Source organism: Drosophila virilis, chromosome X (assembly GCF_030788295.1).
Source record: "Drosophila virilis strain 15010-1051.87 chromosome X, Dvir_AGI_RSII-ME, whole genome shotgun sequence".
NCBI classification, from domain to species: Eukaryota; Metazoa; Arthropoda; class Insecta; order Diptera; family Drosophilidae; genus Drosophila; species Drosophila virilis.
This window is the reverse complement of record NC_091543.1, coordinates 4,671,050-4,692,515: the sequence shown is the minus strand read 5'-3', so window position 1 is coordinate 4,692,515 and position 21,466 is coordinate 4,671,050. Positions and strand designations below refer to the sequence as shown.

At 44.1% G+C, this 21,466-nt stretch overlaps 2 protein-coding genes across 3 annotated transcripts in view; one reads left to right on the top strand and one right to left on the bottom strand.

Moving 5' to 3' along the window:
• Nucleotides 1-254: 254 nt before the first annotated feature.
• LOC6634458 (chondroadherin) overlaps nt 255-21,466 on the top strand; it is a 38,851-nt gene continuing 17,639 nt past the window's right edge. For both annotated transcript variants that reach the window (XM_002057910.4, XM_070211169.1), the window contains exons 1-2: nt 255-312; nt 829-1,065. The gene's annotated coding sequence lies outside the window, so the exon portion shown is untranslated. The remainder of the gene's footprint in view (nt 313-828; nt 1,066-21,466) is intronic.
• Nucleotides 5,415-6,157, bottom strand: LOC6634457 (tripartite motif-containing protein 44). The gene has a single exon (XM_032433366.2). It carries the CDS (start codon nt 6,042-6,044, stop codon nt 5,415-5,417), a length of 630 nt encoding a protein of 209 aa, XP_032289257.2. The 5' UTR covers nt 6,045-6,157.

Below are 21,466 nucleotides of genomic sequence, written 5' to 3'. Positions count from 1 at the left end.
AGGACAGTCTGTTAGCCGCTGCCACGTGCTGTCGCCGTCGCCTGCGAGCAACGACTGAGCCCGAAGCCACATTCTGTGTGGCACGAGTCCGGCTCGTCTGCGTTCGTGCCACACGAGCGACGACGACGAGACGGCAGCCGAGCCAGCCGACGTTCGGCTGCTGTGCGTGTGTGTGTGTGTGTGTGTGTGTGGGACAACAGCAACATCGTAGCGTAATCCGTTCGCTTGGATTTTTTGAATTAGTTGCGTGTGGTAGCTTGTTGACATCAGTACCGGGTACCGGATGCGGATGCCAAACTAAAACAGAAACACGTGCGTATCAGCCAACACCAGCAACACCAGCAACAGCAACAGCAGCAACAGCAACAGCAACATGCAGCAACAGCAGCAACATTAATTTTTGGTCAACTGCAATTGAAGGCAAGTTCTGGCCAGGCTTTGGCTAATTGTGAGCTGCCCATTTGTTGGCCACAAACAGTTGCTGTTGTGCATGATGTTGCTGCTGCTGCATGTTGCTGCTGTGCATAACTATAGTTTTTTTTTTTTTTTTTTTTTTTTTGGCTGTTGCTCTTGTGCCACGTGGCCTTGTGTGTTAGTGCATCGAGTGATTTTTGCCAGCTGATTGGCCAATTTGTCAGCCGGCGGCTGCTGCTGCTGCTGCTGCTGCGTCGGCGGCAACAGTTGCTGCTGCCGTCGGTTGCAGCATTTGGCTAGTTTTTCTGCGGTGTGACTGCCAAAGCAGCAGCAGAAGCAACAACAACAACAACAACAAAACGTGCAATAAATATATTAACAAGCATTTTTTTTTCGTTGTCTGCCTCTTCGCAGTAATTACGTGTAATTAGCAGAATATCAAAAGAAAAACGCATTGAAATAGAGGCAAATAAAATGATGAAAGTGTAAGAAAGTGCTGCAGTTTTGTTAGACAGTGCGTGTGTGCGTGTGTGTGTGCGTGCTACACACCGCCAAGCAGCCGCCCTCCCCCCAAGGCCGCTCGCCGTCAAATCCCCAGCCCCAAGTTGCAACCAGTTGCAAGCAGCCGCGAGCGTCCAATGCGGCGCACAGGTGAGTGCAATTCCGGCTGACAAGCTGACAAGCCGGCAACGGAAAGTGTGTGGCTCGCTACGGTTTAAGTGGTTGCAGAGTCGCAGTTGCCGCCAAGTTTAAGTGCCGCATCGAGTTGCCACACTCGAGCTGAACTCAACTCAACTCAACTCAACTGAACTTCAGCTCAACTTCAGCTCGGCTTTGAGCACCAATGAGTAGGCCACAAAGTTGGCTCCGTCTATCTGTCTGGCTTCTAGACCATAAAACGAGTCCACTTCAAGTTTCCCCTTCTCGCTTGATGTGTCTGTGTGTGTGTGTGTGTGTGTGTGTATTCGTGTGTTTGTTTGTGCTTGGCCAATCGAAATTTAACTGAGATTTAAACGAGCCCCCCGAGTGAACACAGTTTCTAACCGGTTGCTACTTATTCAGTCTGTCCTCTGGTCGGAGCTCAAAACGATTTTCATGTCTGTTGACATTTTGATCAGGATTTGAATGCAACTCGCTTTTGGCAGCCAACATTTATGCATAGTCTTTAATAATTTCTAACAAGTCTTAAATCAAATTCTTTTGGCATTTCTTTTCTTTTTATTTTCGATATTTCTAGCAAATTATAACGTATACGCCACGGGATTTGATGTTTGGCAAGAAACATTTGCTGGCATCCAGTTTAGTTGCCAAAAATATTACGTATCCGCCGCGTGAATTAGTGGTAACTTTTCGAATTGGGAAATGAATATAGAATGCATTCTTTTTGAATATTTTCAATTATTTGAGCTTCTGTCACATTCATCTTGCCAAAAAAAAAAAATGACTTTTTCGAATAAGTTTTGGGTACTTTTTCTTTTTCGTTTCGTTTTCGAAAAAACATAGCGTATACGCCCTGTAATTCGTCCGGGTAAACAAAACAATCTTTACAACTTCAGAATCCTTGCATTTTCTTTGATTTATGCTACCAAAGTTCGCATTAAAAGCTATTTTGGCTCCTGAAGAATATAACGTATCCGCCCCATTGTTCAGTTTTGAGGGGGGAAAAAACAGTCCTTGTATATTGAAGAAACCTTTTCGGTTTCTCTGTATTAGCTGCATTTATAGAATATTGCTCTTCTTGTTTTTTTAATTAAATTTCTTGTCATTTTCTTCTAAGAAAAAAAATATAAAGTATACGCCCTGTTTTTAGATATGGGAAGCATTTCTCTTAAATTTCTAAGCAAAATATAACTCATCCGCCTCGTAATCTCATAGCGAAAAAATTACGCTGGACTAAAGTATAATAGATAAAAAAAAATCCTGTCACAATTTATAAGAAAATGAATACAAAGTACTTGACCTGTGTTTTAATATGGAAAAGAATTCGGTCTAATTTATTTTCTTTCTATAATAAAATATCGTTCCCTTCTGAAAGTCAGCAACAAAATATTCGCTGGACCTAACGAAAATAGAAAAAAAATTCTTTCAAAACGATGCAAATGAATTTTTCAAGTTGAATTTCTTAGCATTTTGTAGGAAATGCTTAAATATTGTGAACATAATATAGAAACTTGCGGGCTTAAAAAATCAAATGCAAAAAAACGCAGATAATAGATTCATTCACGGATAATATAATAGATTCTGTCAAATTGTCGCAATTTTTGAAATTGAATTTCCTTTTTTTCTCATTCTTTATAAGCATATAAATATTACGTATACGTTCGATGCGGGCAGAAGAAAAACTAACAAGCTAATATATTCTGAGAAAGAAATTTAATAAAATGTCTTGCCATTTTTTCGTAAACAAAAATGATGTATACGCCCCGTGACTAAATATGGAGAAACACATTCGCTGACAGCAAGTAGCAATAGATTAGAGTTAAATTAATTCACAAATCTTCTATGTCTTGGCGAAAAGCCTTTCTTTTGGATTTTCGAATTCTAACATTCCATTCAATTTCAGTTATGACATTAAGTTTGAAAGGCTTTGCTCAAGCGAAATTTGCTTTTATGTGAAAACTCTTGATTTCATCTTTTGCTTTTAATAATTGAAAATATGAATGCATTTTTGAATTAGTTTTCACAACTTTTTCATCCTAAATTCTTGCATTCTGTTCGATTTCTGTTGCCAAAGTTTGCATTTAAAGCGATTTTCGTTTCTGTCGAATATAACGTATACGCCACATTATTCAACTTTGAGGAAGAAAACTTCCTGCGAATGCTGAAAAACCTTTTTGGTTACTCGGAAATGGCTCCCATTATTAAAATTTGCATATAATGCTTTTCCACACGCGATTCCAATTAACATTTGGCATTAATTTCAAATTGTAAAGTTCTCGAAAACCAAAATATCTGCTAAGAATTCAAGTTCCCACAATTTTGTCAAAGGAAATTGAAATTTCACAAGATATTGGATTTTCAAAAAGTAAAAGTTTCTTTAGCTTCATTGTAAAAAAATGTTTGGCCCTTGATTGACATGGCAAGAAAACTACTTTTTGCGAATACTTTTTGAATTCCCCGAATTTTACTAGCCTGCAGTTATTCATATTAGTATTTTTGCTGTACCAAAAACGTATTCTTATCTTTATTTTCGGGATATTTCACAATAATTTTGACTGTCAAATATATCGTTGGAACTTTTCTCAAAATTCGAGCTCCCATTACATAGGTGAGAGTTTCCCATAACTGGGCGAAAAGGCGCTGATGTCGTAGTTTAAACTTTTATCATATTATTTTTGAACAAAATAAATTCAGGGAAAATGTCTGTAAAAAAATATTACGTATCCGTTGAGGGTAAAAATTCTTTAGAAATGCAATAAATACTGCATTCAATTCAAAATTAAAAAGCAAAATGCGGCACAAAAAACCAACTCTGATTTTTTGTACATTTTATTAAAACGCTTCCATCGAACTTTTTGCATTAAATTTCTCTTCTCTAAGTTCGTTTTTTCTGCTTTTCAACAATATTTACGAACTTTAAAGCTGCAAATATTTTCTATATTCAAATATCTTGATATCTATGACAGATACGAATAGTTTTCGAGAAAAATAATTTCAGTTATGTTTTCTGCATTTAATTCGTCTGCTGATATTAATATTGAACCGATTCTGATTATGCTGTACACTTCATTAAAAAATCTTCCCTCGAACTCTTCCATTGAACTCTTCAAAAGTTCTCTTAGACAAAACTGTGATTTTTTTCTGTTGAATTTCTAGTGAATCGAACATAACTTCTACATTTCAAATAGCTTCATTTAAAAACACGCAACGAAATACTTGGAAAGCAAAATATTACGTATACGCACCGTTATACAATTTGGAACAATACATTTGATCTTCAGCTGCAGAATTTGTTGCATTCCTTTTTTTTTTCGTGCAATTTACTTTCCTTAAATTGATATTCAATGAATGCTGTTGATTATTCAGTGAAATTTTTGGTCAACATATCCAACACGAAATATGTGCCCAACATTTAAATTCCGACAACTGGGCCGATATTTGTGTTTGTTTACAATTTCGTCACGATTTGACCAAAAATTTGCAGCATGCATTTTCCGTAATTAAGTTGCTTTTGAGTCAATTTCCAATAACGAAATAAACAAACGTGGCATTTAATCAGCTGCGAATATGATATACATTTGGGACGAAAATATCAACATTCCTGACTTCTAGACTTTTGAGTTTCATGGTAAATGCGCTTTTGACTCGGTTCCAATTAACTGAAATCAAATTCTGGCCATGCTTTCTGCCCCGAGCTTTAATTTGTAGCTGAAAAAAAAAAAAACAAATACAATTTTTTAAAGATTTATTATTTTATTTTTATTGGAAATGCGAATCAAACAGATAGAAAGCTGGCTTATTTTTGTTTCAATTCTCCTGGCGCATTTAATTACAAAAATTCAAACTTGTTTTACACACAACATTGGAACGGCACGAAGGCTGGCCACGCCCTTAAGGGCGGAAGCGCAACTCTGGACATTTATGAGTCCAGCTTTCGGTCATATTCAAGCAATTTACTTCAAATCTGAATTTTTATCAAATTTTCAAAATAATTTGTTATTTTGACATATTTTTGAAATGAGCTTTTTTCAATTGGCGCAAAAGCAGAAATATATTTTTTGTTTTATTAATAAAATGCAAAACATTTTAAAATATTTAAAAAAAAAAAAAACAAATAAAACAAAGAAAATATCAAGCGAAGTTTTGGAACATCTCTTTGAGAACTTGCTTCAAAGTTCGCTTAAGATTCGGAAGACTTGCTCAATTTTCAGGGCCAACAGATTTTGATGCGACTTGCACGGAAATAATGCACAAGGTTTTCATGCCGGATTCTCTTTGGAGTCCAATTGTAGGCCTACGTTTAGGCACTTGTTTTATTGACCCAATTGCTAATCGTGCAGTTACTTTGACTCCGTGTCGCAGCGATCGAGTAGCTGCTGCTGCTGCTGCTGCTGCTGCAGTTCCTCCAGCCGTGAGTCCAGCTCTAGATCCTCATCGTCCTCGCTGCACATGAGCAGTGCATATGTGTGCTCAATGGAGGCACCAAAATCCGCCTCCTCCTCATCCTCCGCCTCCGTCTCATCCTCCGCTTCCTCCTCCTCCTCCACCTCCTCCTCCTCGAGCTCTTCCTCCTCCTTCTCCTCCAGCTCCTCCCTCTCCTCCGTCACCTTATCCTCCTCCTCCTCCTCCTCCTCCTCCCCCTGGTCATCCTCCCCGCTGTCCGTATCCGACTCGTGCTCGCAGCAGAGCATCTCGTGCGCGAGCAGCGCAATGGACTCATCGCTCATCGATTCGCCCACATCGCTGTCCACATCAGAGTCGCCACTAAGTGGACTATATTTGTACTCCAGCGGCTGCCCTCGCTGCCGCTCATGTTCCTGCTGCTGCTCCTTGGCGCAAATATCATTTGGTTTCGATTTGGACGGAAATTCTATGTCTTCGCTTTCGCTGCCGCTGCTTTCGCTGCCGACTGCTCGGGCCAGCTGTGACGCCTTCGCGAGCGACACCAGTCTGGCATTGTCCAGCGCCATCTAACCGAATCCTTACTCTCTTACTCTCTCTTTGTATGAGTGTATGTGTGTGTGTGTGTGCGTGCGTGTGTGTGTGATCTAGCTTGGGAATCTGGTTGCCCTACGAATCCGACAAGTATTCCAAATGTTTGCCTATGTATCCTATGTGTCCTGTGTGCGTCACGTAGTGCTCCCAGCCACCATTTGCCCCTTGCCCCTTGCCCGTTGCCCGTCGCCCGTTTCCCTGGGGCGAATTAAATTTTATAGCAACTGCATTCGCAGTCGCAGTCACATTCGCATTGCGGCTTTAAGAGGCGTCACCAGACGTTGGCCAAAACATGGCAATTGGCAGCTAGCACGACCGAAAGGACCACAGGCCAACTCCAGCTACAGCAGCAACTGTAGCCTCTGACCCACCTGACACGCCCCCCAATTCCCGCTCAGTCATGAGCCGAGACGGAGTCTAACACACACACACACACACACACACACACACATACACACACACGCACACACACAGCGGGCAGCTGCATTTGGTGTAACGAGCACATTTCTTTAGCTGTGCGAAATGCAACAAATAAAACAAATTTAAGTCCAACACGAAATGCAACATGCCAGACGCTGAGATACCCTCGAACTCATTGTCAACTTATTAAATTGTTCATTAACTATTTTTTCTGCCTGCTACAGCACAGAATTGCTTGTCACATAAAACATGAATAGCGTGAAGAATACCCTGCAATAAGTCAAAGCAAGCGTTGTAGCCAACAAACAGATACCCTGTACTCAGGCCTATCAAGGAAATTGAATTAAAAGTGCCAAATTGATTGATTTAACATTTGACATTTGACAGAAGAAAGTTATGATTCGGACGTTTTGTGAAGTTGAGAATGTGTTTTCGAGTGCGGCGCGGCTATGCACGACTCTGGGATACTCTAGCTTACGTCGCGAACTTTTATCTGTCGCGAATTGCGTTTGTGACGTAATTCTGGCAATTTGACTGGCTGACTGCGCCCAAGCTAACCGCTTGCTGTTGTTTTGAGTTTTACAGGGTATAAGCAGGCGCTTGCCGCATCAAGCATTCGACTGCAGCTGCCGCTTATCATAGGGTACTGCGTCCACTACTTATCATTCTCATCTGGTCGGCTTTTGACCCCAGGGCGCGTTGCATGCACCCACCCCCCCTCCACCCTCCACCGCACCACTTACCCCTCTTTGCAATACTGTGCACTGGTCCTGGCGCGGGCTCTGGCTCTGGTGCGCTGCACCACAATTTCATTTTCGGCTCTGGCAGCGCCCGTTTAGCATTTGGCATTTTGGCATTCTTTATGCTGTCCCAAGCCTTCCGGTTTTGTTCCCGTCCCAGCTCCCACTCCACCGTCCCTCTACTGTCGCTGTCGTTGCCCCTTGCCACGCCCTCGACGAGTCGGGCCAGTCGTCCATTTGCAGTTGAGTTTTCATTGTGTCGCATAGCCTGCCACCCGCAGCCTGCTGGCTCCAAACCCCTCCCCCCCTCACACACACACACTGCTTATTATAAGCCACAACCTCTCTCTCTCTCTCTCTCTCTCTCTAATTACACACCAAATTTACTACAAACGAGCAATAAAAATCATTGAAGCAAAATCTCTGCGCTAACCACGTAACCAGGCAGCTCCCCCCCCTCACTTATGCTACCCACTCCACCCAAATCCTTCTGCCGTTTAAATGCAAATGCTTTTTTCTCACGCACACACACACACACAAAACATTAACAACAATGACAATAAATGAAGAACATTAACGCTAAGCGTTTCCCAGCTCTTCCCTTTTTTTTTTTTTCATTCCAGTTTCCATTCCAGCTTCAGCCTTTTAATCAACTACCCCAACCCACAAGCCACTCATCCCCCCATCAACCCGGCCCCCCTCCCCCCGCTTCATCCGTTGTCGTTGTCGTTGTCGTTGTCGCTGTGTCTCTCGCCATTCAATGAAATAACATTTAAACAATTACACAAAGCAAAAAATGTGCTCAAAGGCAAAAAGCGCCACGTTCGCAGCTGCAAAAGCCTCGTGCACTGAGCGAAAAAAAGGGGGCCGAGCATGTGCCACAGCCATCAAGTGCTGGCCTAAGCCGAGCAGTTCTTATGAGATGATGATGCGACAGTTATTGCAGCTGTTTTGCAATTTCATTTCATGATTTAGCTTAAATTGCAAACATTTTTGCCTTGTTTCTCGCAGTGTCGATACACATTCTGCTAAAGCTGCAGCCCATACGAAATGAACTTGTGACAAATACTTGCAGTCGGCATTGCGTTTAGCTAAAAGCAGCTCGAAAGAGTCTTTGCAGAGCCGATTATTGTATACCCTTGCGGCGTACAGAAGTCATCAAAGCCGGCGAATGTCATTGCAGATCGCATTTTCCATAGAGGAAGCTTGCATTTGGCGAAACGTGTGAAGCCTAAGAAAAGGAGTTTTAATCAGTCAGTCAGTCAGTCAATCAACTAGTCAATCAGTAAGTGAGTCGATCAGTCAGTCACTTAATCTGTCAGTCAGTCAATCAGTAAATCAATCAGTCAGTCAATCAGTCAATTTGTCAGTCAGTCACTTAGTCAATTAATCAATCAGACAGTAAATCAGTCAGTCAATCAGATAGCCAATCAATCACCCTGTCTGTCAATCAGTCAGTCAATCAAATCAATCTATATGGTGATATAAGCATGATGGAACTTTCCATATTTAAATGCTTAGAATGTAAAACCTCCTTTTATCTGTTTTTATAACTTGGCATACGACTATACGATATGCCTCATCTTGGCTGTAACTGCTCTTATATGATACCCTAACCTGGCATACTATGACTTGGCATGCCCTAACTTAACTCTGTTCTAATATGGCATACCCTAACTATGCTGTTGATGTTTCTGTTGGCTTTATATACCCTAACGGGGCATACCTTAACATAGCTGTAGCTATATATGCTCTTATATCATATCTTAGCCTGGCATACCCTAACTAAGCTCTAGCTGTAGCTGTTGTTATAGCTGGGCATACCCAAACTTTGGCATACCGGCGCTCGCTTCGCATTTGGTTTTCATGCGCTGCCACAAGAGCTCGCTAATAAATAAACGAGCATTATTATGAAGCCATTTCCAGTACACATCCCCCCCCCCCCTCGCTGCCCACGCAAACCCACCAAGCCAAACGTCGAGCTACCCAACGTGAAAATGTAAAAATATCATTTTAATGAATTTGTTTAGCTGGGCAAAAGTCAACGTTGTGCCCTCTGCCTGCTGCTGCTGCTGCTGCTACGGCACGTATAACCCTTGCTCCGCGGAGTATATTATTTGATGTTTTACTGTCTGTCCCTCTTAGCCCCCGACCCCTCCTCAGGCTCACCCCCACCCCTCCACGCTCGTCTGTCTGTCTGTCTGTTTGTTGAACTTTGCTTGGAGTTACTTCAGTTAAACTGCCGCTGCGAGTGGCGCAAATTTTACGCGACATAATCGTAATATGATTATCGTGCCACATAATCTCCACTTGCAGCCCTGACTACAAGCATTACGCCACGCCCCGGCACCCCGCTTGCCACTAGCCTCTGGCAGCCGTGCCCTAAGACAGGCTCTGCCCTTGCCACGAAGCGTGTGCGCGCTGTTTGTGTGTGTGTGTGTGTGGGAGCGGGTGTGTGTGTGTGTGTGCGTGCGTGCATGTGGTTATGTGTTAAATAACTTCCTTCCGCTTCCGCCTTTTGACAGTTGCAGCAATCCCGCCCTCCATCTCTTAACCTGCCCTTCCCTAACCTCTCCGCTTCCATCACGACCAGCAGCAGCTTTTGCTCTAGTCCTGCGCATATATCCGTTTCCGGCGCAGCCAAATGACACCGCAAAAATTGCCGCCCGCCCCCAAAAATCTCATATCATCATTTACGCAGTCATTTTTTGGCCAGCCCAGGCTGCCCAGCTAAACCGCACCTCCACCACCCCCCAAACATACACACCCCCGCCCCGACACGCCCCGCACTATTCACAGTGAGTTGGTGAGAGCGTGCTGCCATCATTCCCCCACCCCCTCGGTGCTGCTCAAGCTCCAATTGACATGATAAACAAAGCAAGCCAGGCAAGCTTGCAACTCATGCGAGTCGAGAGCTTGCAACTCGAACAGCTCGACGCCGCGTGTGGCACGTAGGGCATGTCCTTGCAGCACGCCCATCGGCGGCGGTCTGCCCTTTGCGCCCTGCCACGTCGAGAGTGTGTGTCCTTATTTTAATCTCAACACAAGTTAACGGCATTGTTGGCAGCGCCGTGAGCTCTGCTTTCTGCACATCAACATATAATGCGGCCCTGGCCCCTGGCTCCCGCAGCCCGCCCCAGCCACAGTGCTGCCACAAATCCAGCCTAGGGGGGAGAGGCGTGGGGGAGGGGACTTGAGGCTTCAGTTGACATTCACTTCATTCATCTAACATTTACGGCTCTATGCCAGACCCCACCCCACAACCTTCTGTTCGTGCTTCGCTTCATCATTAGCAGTTAGCAGTCGCAGTCGCAGTCGGCGTCGTCGTCACAGTCGGCGTCGCGGCCGCAGTCGTCTGTCAGTGCTGCCGTTCATAATGTTATGATGGCTAAAAGCTAATTGCGTTTGTCTGTCTCTCCCACTCTCACCAGCCCCTCTCCCACTCACTCTCTCTCTCTCTCTCTCGCGCTCTTAATGTGTGTATGTGTGTGACATTTGCTTTGCTGCTGCGCGTATCGTTGACGTCCTCCGTGGCGGAGGCGGCGGGAGGAGGCGGCGTCTGCGGGGGCCTGTGCGCATTAAGTGTCACCGAGTGCGTGATCCTTGTAAGCCGTCTAGTTACACATGTTTTTATGGCCTTTTTGTTGCTGTTGTTGCTGCTGCCTCTGCCTCTGCTGTTGATGCTGCTGCTGCTGCTGCTTCTTACAGCCTCATCATTTGCTTTGTTTTTTGCCAACGTCATCGCATCGCCCCGATCCCGCCCCTGCTGCCCCCCCCCCTCCTCCCCCTCCGGCGTTGGGTTGGGAAAATCGTAGGGATTTTGGAATTGGAATTTGGCTTCTGCTGCTGCAAATTGAAATTAATATCTCTGGCAACGCAGACTTTGATTCTCGTATAAGCAGCCGCAGCAGGACTTCAGCAAAGGGAACTAGTTCGCAATCTTGAGCCTTGAGCCCAGAAAATCGAATTAAGTTTCTTGTGTTAAAAGTGATTTGGTTCCAACATAAAAGCTATGCGCACAAATTTCGAGCTAAAAACTGGCAGCAGAAAACCGTTCCACGAACGAAACTCGAAGCTGGCTCAAAGCGTGAACTGAACCAGCGACAATTCTCTTTTGATACCAAACGTATTTATTGCTTAATAATTTCAATAGTATTCAATTATGAAAATCTGAAAATTACACGATGTGAACTTTGGCCCAGCTAGTGCTTGGCAAAGTCTTTGCCATGGCTGCCAAACGGGTTTGAACTGAACCGGTTCAGAGCTGGAACTACTAACACACAAACAAATTATTTGTATAATTTACTTACTGTCTCGCTTAAAGCGAGCAACATGCCTGAACTATTTAAGAGCTTTTAGCTTAAAATTGTGCAGCTTACTTTTAATTGGCCTCTGGCCCTCGGCTTAGGCAGGACAACATCAGTGTAACTGGGACATTTCATTTGCTCAATTGTAAATGTCAAACATCACGAAATATTTTGCAATTGAAATACATGAACCGAAAAACCATAGCAATGCCGAGCTTAAAGCAATTACACAGCAAAATATATATCGCATGCTTTTTTGGGGCAAAATGCAGTTTTGTCAATTCTTAAGTTTTGTTTGCGACATTTTTGTTAAGAATTAATTTGAGTGCCCAGAAGCCTTTACGACTTATCGCATAATCCACTTGTACACATTTTTTCACTTTATGTCAATCTCCTTGATTGACTGACTGACTGACTGATCGACCAATTGACTGAATGGCTAATTGACCGACTGAATAACTGATTTACTGATTAATTAATTGACTAACTGACCGATTGACCAACTGGCTGATTAATTGATTAATTAATTCACTGAGTGACTGATTGATTGGCTGACTGATTCTGCCTGATTGACAAGCTGAATAGCTATTTGATTGATTGGTGAAACTCTGGCTGTTTAATTGATTGACTAACTATCCGATTAGCCATCTGGCTGAATGAGCGATTAATTAATTGATTAAGTGACTAACTGACTGATTGACTGACAGACTGACTGATTGACTGACTGAGAGAATAATGGACCGACTGAATAGCTGATTTATTGATTATTGATTGACTAACTGGCTGACTGACCAACTGCCTGATTGACAGTCTGATTGACAGGCTTAATAGAAATAATTAATAATTAATAATCGCCCGACTAACTGATTGATTGTTTGGCTGCTTGACTAACTAACTAAATGATTGACCCACTGACTGATTGATGATTAACAAGGTCATGCGAAATTGTTCACACTTTCTTAGATGTTAAATAAGCGCAAGACGTGTCTAATCAAAAGTTAATTTGTGGCTTCAATCTTATATAAAAGCTTTTTATTAAAGTGAAGTGCACGCCTCGCAAATTTGTTGCCAACTTTTTGGCTAAACTTTCGATTGACACCGAACTAATTTTCAAATAACTATGCAAAATTTAAGCGTAAGGACCCCCCTGGCAAAGTATTTGAAACGGACAAGGTCGGGGCATACCCGCCATATGTATTTACATATATGTATAAATATATATATATATATATATATATATAGATCAGATCAATCCTTTTACTTTTGCCTTTTGCCTGGCGCTGCGTGCGACAAAACTTTGAATTTGCCGCAAATCGCATTTTGTTGGCAAACTATTTGCGGCAAACAAACTTTCGGCTGGATGAACTTTCGCCTACAGTTTCCGATGTTATCCAGGTGTTATCCTGCTTATCCCTAATCAGCTAATCAGCCGTGCGAGCTGTTTGTCCTTGTGTGAAGTTCTTCACCTGTTGCCATTGTTGTTGCTGTTGTTGTTGTTGCTGTTTTTGTTGTTGCTGTCTACTTATCAGTGACAAATCACCAAGTGAGTGACTGGCCTGACAGCGAGAAGTATCATCATTAAGCAGCAAACAAGCCCCCCAACAGCATTTATCAATATCAGGCCAAAACAACAGCAACGACAACTTGCCAAAATAAATAAGACATGCTGAAGTGTGTGTGACCGACGTGCTAATACCCTGTAACAGGCTGTTAAGTAACTGACGTCAAGTATTTTAGAGCACCTGCTTGAAGTTCGTTTGCATAACAAAAGAAATCAAATCTTATAAATGCAGCCCTGTTTCTTTGACGGTCATCAATCATTCCATCAGTCAATCAGTCCATCAGTCAATCAGTCATTCGGCATAAGCTCTGTTATATATAAATATATACATATAATATCTATCTTTAGCTTTGTCAAGACTTCATTTGAAGGTTTGTCTAAGGCGCATTTTAATCGAATTAATTCGTCAATCATTTTCTACATCAAACATACATCAGTTGTAAATCAAAGCACATAAGTTCAGCCTTTATTGTTTCACTTCTCGTTACTTTGCGCTGCCTGTTGCATACTTAAGCATTGAGTGTTTATACCCTTTTGTGGCATTTGTGTGGTTACAGGGTATTTTTTGAACAGGCGATAAAACTGGCGAAGGCGTCGAAAACTTTGGCAAATTAAATCGCAGCATTTTTGCTGCTTGTCTACAAGAGGCCAAACAACCCACACACACGAACACACTCGCACACACACTCGCACACACACACGCACACACACAAACACGCACACACACACACTCGTACAGTCGCTTAAGAGTTGTTTGGCTTTTGTGTGTGTTTTTAGGTCTAACCGCAGCAACAATCTCTGAGCCACTCGACCGCCTGGCTCTACAACTGCAGCCATGAGGCCACACAAACCTGACCCTTCCCCCCGCCCCTCCGCCACCACCAACCCTCCGCGCACATTCAGTGTTTAGCTTGTTGCCACTGCCACAAAATCAAGGCAAATCGTATTAAATAACAGTTAATTACAAATACACACGACCCCAAAAGCCGAGCCGAAAACGCGGCGTCGACATGAAGTCAGCCAAATAAATTTGCTGCCAAGGAGCAGAACAACAAAGGAGGCGGCTCACGCCACGCCCCCATGCTATGTGTGCGAGTGTGTTTGTGCTTATGAAAGTGTTTTTTGGAGCTTATCTCTTATTTGTATCTGTATGGCTGGCCTTCCGGCAGCGGCGTTGTGTGCTGCCCTTTGGGCTCGGCGCTTGGGGCTTCTGGATTTTGGATTTTGGGTTTTTTGGTTGTGCCTGATGCGAGGGCGGGTTCTGTGCTGGAAATGCGAACGCACTGATAAGTGCTTGAGGTTGCCTAAATGCTTGAATTAATTAATGATATGCTTGAATGATTGATTATTGACAGCAAATGGCCCCCCCCTCCCTTTCCTACCACCTTTGAATTGATTAAATTATGCGCTCAACGTTTCATACAATTTCCACACACACACACTCACTCGCACACACACACAGCTGTCTGCTTGGAAAAAATCGCCAAATAAGCAAGAAGCCCCGTAATGCCCTTTGAACTTTAGCCAATAATTCAGGCTGGACAGATTTGGGACATGCATATAAAAAGCCATAAACACAATAACCAATTTCCCGAAAGCCAATGAAACATCACACACGCACACACACATACTCCCTCTCTCTCTCTCTCTCTCTCGCTCTCTCTCTCTCAGTCTGTGTCTGCCGTTTTTCACACGCAACAGCGAGGGCGACGGCGGCTTTTGATAGCTGGCATATGCAAAGCAATGCCAAGAAGCTGCCGTGCTTTATGTGCCGTTATACCCTCTTCACACAGCTTTAACTCAAGCTCGCATGTGGCCAGCATCTCTGCCCGCCCGCTCTCAACCCCTCTGCTTCTCATACTCGCTCTCATGCTTGACATGCGACACGCAGCAGCTTCTATTAAGCTACATATAACCCCATCATCATACTGCACTGCAAGAAATACTCGGCATTTTGTCATTTGAGCGGTTTGAGCGCTTAAAACCACTGCGCTGCATGGAACAAGGGTGAAAGAGCTCGAATTCCAGGAATAAAAACCTAAGCGTCAGCAAAGTTAGATTAATACATATCTAATAAATAGGGGAGCAGCAGTTATTGTTTCGACAGCATCAATCAAATGCTTGCATTTTGCGCACAGTGTAAACGCTTTGAGCCAGAGCTAGACAAAGGCTGCCTTAAGGCGACTGCACGCACTTGGGAATTGCTGATGATGAGGCAACGACGACAAGGAGCAACGAGTACAAGCACAACGATGATGTTGTCGTTTTCGATGCCGTCGGAGCTGGAGATGGAGTTGGAGATGGAGTTGGAGATGGAGTGGGAGGTGGAGGTGGCAATGGTGTTGAAGCTGGCGTTACGTTGACGTTGACAGCCACAAATTTGGCAAGCCAAGGCCAGACAGCGAAACGGACAGATGGACAGACAGAGACTGATAGACAGCGTCGTCTAAGCCTTGACGTTGCCCGCTGTCTGGGGCCAAGTGTAAATCTGTAGGCCAAAGTTGAACACATGTTTTATGTATTCGGTTTTATGAGACCGTCAACAGGCTGCCGTACATACATACATACACATACACACATGCCTTCAACCCTGCCGAAATTGCGGCCAAGCTGACATCAGCTCAAAGATTTTGACTTTGTGCTAAGTTGCGGCTCATATTAACTTTGATAGAGCGCAGACGAGCTCAAAGTTTTGCCCACGAGACTGGCATATTTACAGGCGGCAATTCCCGCCAGTTCAGGTAATTGAAGCTTGTTGCCAGCCACACATACATGCATATTTGTTGACTGGATTTTTGATTAACAGCGCATCGCACGGCCGACTGACCAGGTGAATTCCGGCCTGTTTGTCACTTATCCCAATGCACATCAACATTGCTTACAGCTCTTCTTCTTTGCCATTGGCTGTGCTCGTTAACATGGCTTTCATAATTTGATGGCTGCAGCAACAAGAGAAAGCGAACGAGCGCGAGAGAGGGAGAGAGAGAGAAAGAGAGTGCGAACAGTTGTGCTGTGTAGAGTTTGCGATCAGCCACTTAGGGCAGAGTGAGTGAGCTGATATATGCATGTTTAGTGCATGCCGACGGCCATGTTTAAAATGTAGCCTCTATCGTAGAAGATGGTGGAAGAGACAGAGAGAGCGAGAGAGAGAGAGAGAGAGTTGCCGTGCGAAGCGCAGATCTGCTATCTCTGCAAGCTTGTTGACTATGAGGTCGACGGCCATCTTTAAAATGTAAGCGCAGCTGTTTGTTGCAGTGAGAGCACCGATCAGTGTGACCAGCCCTCTTGAAATTCATCTCCTTTGTGAAACTCCTTGCTTTTTTATAGGGGGATATTATATATATATTTCTGATCAGCATGAACAGCTGAGTAAATAAACGTCCGTCTGTCCGCTGCCGTCCACTGGAAAAGTAATTAGCCACGTTTACTTGCGAAATCGTTTACAAGCTCAGAAGTTTGACGCAATGCCATTTACCAGCTACTAGTATACAAATCTTAAATAGAAGCGAAAAAAATTCAACAAATTATTCTCACGAATGAGGAAAAGTTATTCGAATGCAGCACAAGACCTTTGATAGAAAGCTCGGCCAAGAAGCAGACATAGAAAAAAAAATTCATTTATAAATGTTGTTCCGTTTTCGGCTTGTTTAAATAAGTGTGAAGCAAAGTGCTGTTGGTCTGGCAATAGCCAGGTGAGTAGCTCACCTGCACAGGTAATTGTGCTACAAATTTGTTGGCTATCAATGCATGGCATAGGCCACTGACCAGGTGAATTCCGAGTTGCATGCTTATCACAATGCGCATCATCATTGCTCACAAATGTTGTCGCTCTGCTTGTTGTTGTTAACAAGGCTTTCATAATTTGATTAGCGACATAGGCAGAGGCATTTGGCTGAAAAGATAAGCGAGCCATATACACACACACACACACACACATACACACGCACACACACACACACCGAGTTGCTGGCAAGCGTCCAAAATGTTCGCATGGAGCAATTAAATGCAAGTCTGTAGCTGCCCAGCGGCAGCTGTGATCAAGTGCAGCTGCAGCTGCTGATCATTAAACTGGCCAAGAGCCAACGGGCAACGGGCAACGGCTTCGGGCCACGTTAATGAAGTGTCGGCCACAATGCTGCTCGCTTTAAGAGCTGGACGCGTTTTTCAATTGCAACCACAAAACTTACTCACTAATGCTCTCTAATTTAAGTCTGGCACGGGGCAGCCTTAGCTAAGTGCCAGCCCCTGCCCAACTGCGACCGTCTGATTGACTGATGGGCAGCAGCAGGAGCACAAGCAGAAGCAGCAGCAGGAGCAGCCGCTCAGTGTGCGCTGTGCGGTTTTGTAAATTATCTTCATGGCCTGCAACGAGTCAGGGGCAGGAGACAGCGAGTGAACGCCAGTGGTCAGGCACTTGGCTCTGCCAGTTTCTTGCCAGCTGCATGCTCGGGTCCTGGCCAGGTCCTGGCCAGGTCCTTACAGGTGGCGTCCGCCCGCTACAGCAGACACATGTGCTAGCCCCCAGCCCCTGGCTCAGTCGCCAGTCGCCAGTTGGCAGTTGGCAGTTGGCAGCAATTGAATGTGGCTCGGGCAACCAACGACAAACGACACAAACGTTCAGTTCTCGTCCCTTTCCCGGTGTCCTTTGTCCGTCGTCTGTCGTTTGTCGTTTTGGCCAACGTTCTGGGTTTCTGGTTCGGGTTTCTGGTTCTGGTTGCGGTCTTGTGTGCTGCGTGGCAAAAATAATTCTATTTGCTGGCTTCTTTGCTTATCCATTTAACGATATTTATTTGACTCGTGAAACGGACATTAACTCATGAGCTCACACAGCGTCCCGGCCCGATAATCCGACTCGGCCCGTCAAACAGTCAATTGTCGTGGGCTTAAAGGTTTGTTCAACAACAGTTTAAAGTTTTGCCAAATTCTTTAAAGTGTGCTTTTGATTTTGGCCTCGACGCCCGACGTCGACATTTGATACGCACGCAATGGCATATGCGCAGAGTCTGAACTGAAATAAAACACTTTTCGGCGTGCTTGCAGCTTATTTGATTACGCTTTCATTTCAAAACTTGGCGCACTTAAGCACATTTAAAGCCAACAAATTTGCTGCCTTTAAAGAGAGCAGCAAATATTTCATGCACACATTTTGCACACTCTCGACGCAACTTTCACTGTCGCAAATGCAAGCCTAGATCCTTCAGCCTTTCCGTCCAGTAGAATTAGTCGCAGAGCTCTTTAAAGACTTGAGCGTATAAAATAAACCAAAAGTTTCATTCGTTATGCCAGAGTTATTTTTATTTTTATCAGATATCACGTGTCAGTTATCGGAGTAGGAGAACATACTCTTCCAAGGGCAGCTTCTAGCTCTTGTGGAACGTATATCGATAGGGTATCCCATCCCAAATACCTGGCTTCAAGGCTTATCCAGTTCCCAAACTACATTGACAACAAAATTGTGCCTCAAAATACGCTATATGCATGGATAATGCTGCATAATATACAGAGAAAAAGGGAAGTATTAGCCAGACACTTCTGATACCCTTCTAGGGGACATCCAGTCTTGTCATGATTTGTGAAGACATCTTCGATGCCCTTAAGTATATATACTATATATGCTAGATCAGCATCAATTTAGTGCAAGCTTGTCTCTTTCTGACAGCATCGAGGCACTATAGCTGCCCTAGGGCAGATGTTTCGAAAAGTCGGTTCTTGTATGAGAACACCTTTTTGCTTTCCAAGATATCTTGACCAGCTTGTTTAATTTATGTGAGCCAACTCGCATCCATATGTATATTAGATAGTTTTTTTTGTTTTTTTTTGGCAAATTATTCTGCTTTTAAAGATATTTTCAACAAACTCAGCGAGCTTCAATCTTTCCTTAAGACAAATGCCGACAAGGGTATTAAATTTCCGACTTGCTGTAGAAGAATATCTCTTTCCTTCTTTTTTTTTTTACGTTAGTTTAGGTTTTGGATTTCGTGCGCTCTAATTAATTAATGACCAGAGAGGTAAACGAAAAATTGTATATAAATACGAAATAGGTCAGCAAATCGCATCAATTGAATGTGTTAAATTTAATGCGTGTCCTTCCACTAAATTAGTCAGTGAAAGGGCAAAAAGGATGTTTGTGGGTTGCATCAATTGAATATCCATCTGCATATGTTTTGCGTTTGTTAGCTGGCCATATAAATATTGTATTGTGTTTTGTAATGTCTTAAGCAATGTCTTAACGTTAAATCTATTTACTAATTGGCTATAATGTTGGCTTAAACGATGACACAGCCAAACGATAAGAAAGCTCTGCCCAGGGCTAGACACTGGCAATGTCTGCCGACTGTGTTAATTCAATAGAATGTTGAGTAAAATTGATTGATTAGCTGCCCAAGTAGTCGCACATTGTCCAGTCCCTGCCCCCCTCCCCGACTCTATCTCTCTCTTACGTCGGTTGCAGTTGCTCGACACCGCGCCCCGCTATCCGTGCCACATATCGCATGCAGTAAGCAACTCGACTGGCTGGCTGGCTGTTGCACTAAGCTGTTTTCTGGTGTCTGCTTTTGTTGCCACATTTGTGATTCCTTTTGCCAGCGCATTTCTTGTTGTTGTTGTTAGAGTTATTCTTCTGGCTCTTTTTGCTGTTGCTATTTGGCTGCTGTCTTTTGCTGCTTTCACAATTGTCTGTGCATTATTTGAGCTTGTGCCGGCATTTGTTATTTAGCTTTTATCCCTTTAGATCAGGACGTAATGCGATTGTGTGAGGTACGCGTCGCAGCGCATCCCCATAGCTTCAGTTGCAGCCACCTTACACACACACACACACACACACACACTGCTAGAGTGACTGACAGAGGGTTTTCCCAGTGGCTGGCAAGATGTCACGCTGCGTGACAAAGATGGCCGTCAGCGTAAAACATACAAAAATACACGCATACGTCTTAAAGCTCTTCCACTCTCTCTCTCTCACTGTCTCTCTTTGACAGCAGATCAGCATAGCTCTCTCTCGCTCACTCTTAAGCTATTTATTGCCCGTCAGCTAATGAGCGTGTTTAACAAAGATGGCTGCCAGCTCGCATACAACACACAAATCTGCAAGCACTCTACACTGAGCAGCAGTCTCCACTCTCGCTCTCGCGCTTAACAGCATGCACACTAAACAGCCATACATAATAATCTCTCTTCTCTCCTGCTGCTTCAATCCACAGCAGTTCGAAACTCTACACTCCACACATTCTCTCCAACGCTCAGTCTTGAGCGCTCTCCGCAAGCGGCCATCATGCTAACTGGATTACTTTATGAATGGCGGCAGATCGGCTCTACACACTTGCGCTCCTGCTCCCACTTTCAACTTCGCAACGTGTGTGCTTTAAGCGCGTGCTGGCTATCCTGCTGCCTCACTCTCACTCACACGCCGTATTTGCTGTCGCTCCAATTATATTGTCACGCATTTATGCCTGTGCATATTTATTGTGTCTGCTGAGCCAAACATTTTGTTAACCTTCTACCCCCCGCATTGCCCGCTTCATTCATTCATTGTGTGTCTCTGTGCATGTCTGGCATTTTGCTTAGTCCTTTGCTCAGTGTTCAATTAAAAGCCAGTACGCAGCTCAGCTGGACATCAGGTGCATGTTTGCCTGTTTGTCATTTTGGCTGCTTGCATATTTGATTTGTGCATTTAAACATTTCAAACAGCACCAAACCCGACCCCCCTCCACGACCCAAATACGCCTCTCGCCAACCGCCATCTGCAGCAGCAGCGACGCCTCATCGCAAATTCTCTTTAGAGCAATTTTAGTTATTATATTGCATTGGCTTTGTCCTTGTTGTTGTGCTGCTGCTGTTGTCGTTTTTGCAAGCAGCTGCAACTTGACGTCCACCTTGCATTACTTATTTATTATTGAAGATTAACAAGCAGCTATTTTGGCCAAGCCAGCAGCAGCTGACAGCCAGCCAGCCAGCCAGCCAGCTAGCCAACCAGCCAGAACCAAGTGCCCAGGCTCAAAGCCAACATCAACATCAACGTCAGCGGCAATGCGGCCTTTGCCTTTTTGCCCGGCCTGGAGTTTTGGGCAGTGGGCTTAACAGCTAAGCACTGAGCTTGAGCAGAGGCTTTGAGCCGCAGCCAGGTGCCTGGCTCATGCCAACTGTCGATCTAACTGGCTGCCCCCTCCAACCTAACCCCTCACTCAAAACATAGCCCGTTGCTGTCTACAGCTTCTAAGCTGCGCATCAATTTTGCATGCCAGTCGTTACTCTCCCTCTCTCTCTCTCTCTCTCCCCTAGCTCTCTTGCTCTATCGCGTCCTCTCGCTCTCTCTTTGGTTGTGTATAGGCTTTCCGTTTGTTTAGGTATATGCATCTATATAGTTATTTGTA

What these genes read in the sequence shown, in the direction of transcription:
- LOC6634457 (XM_032433366.2), bottom strand. Translation starts at nt 6,044, where the DNA reads ATGGCGCTGGACAATGCCAGACTGGTGTCGCTCGCGAAGGCGTCACAG.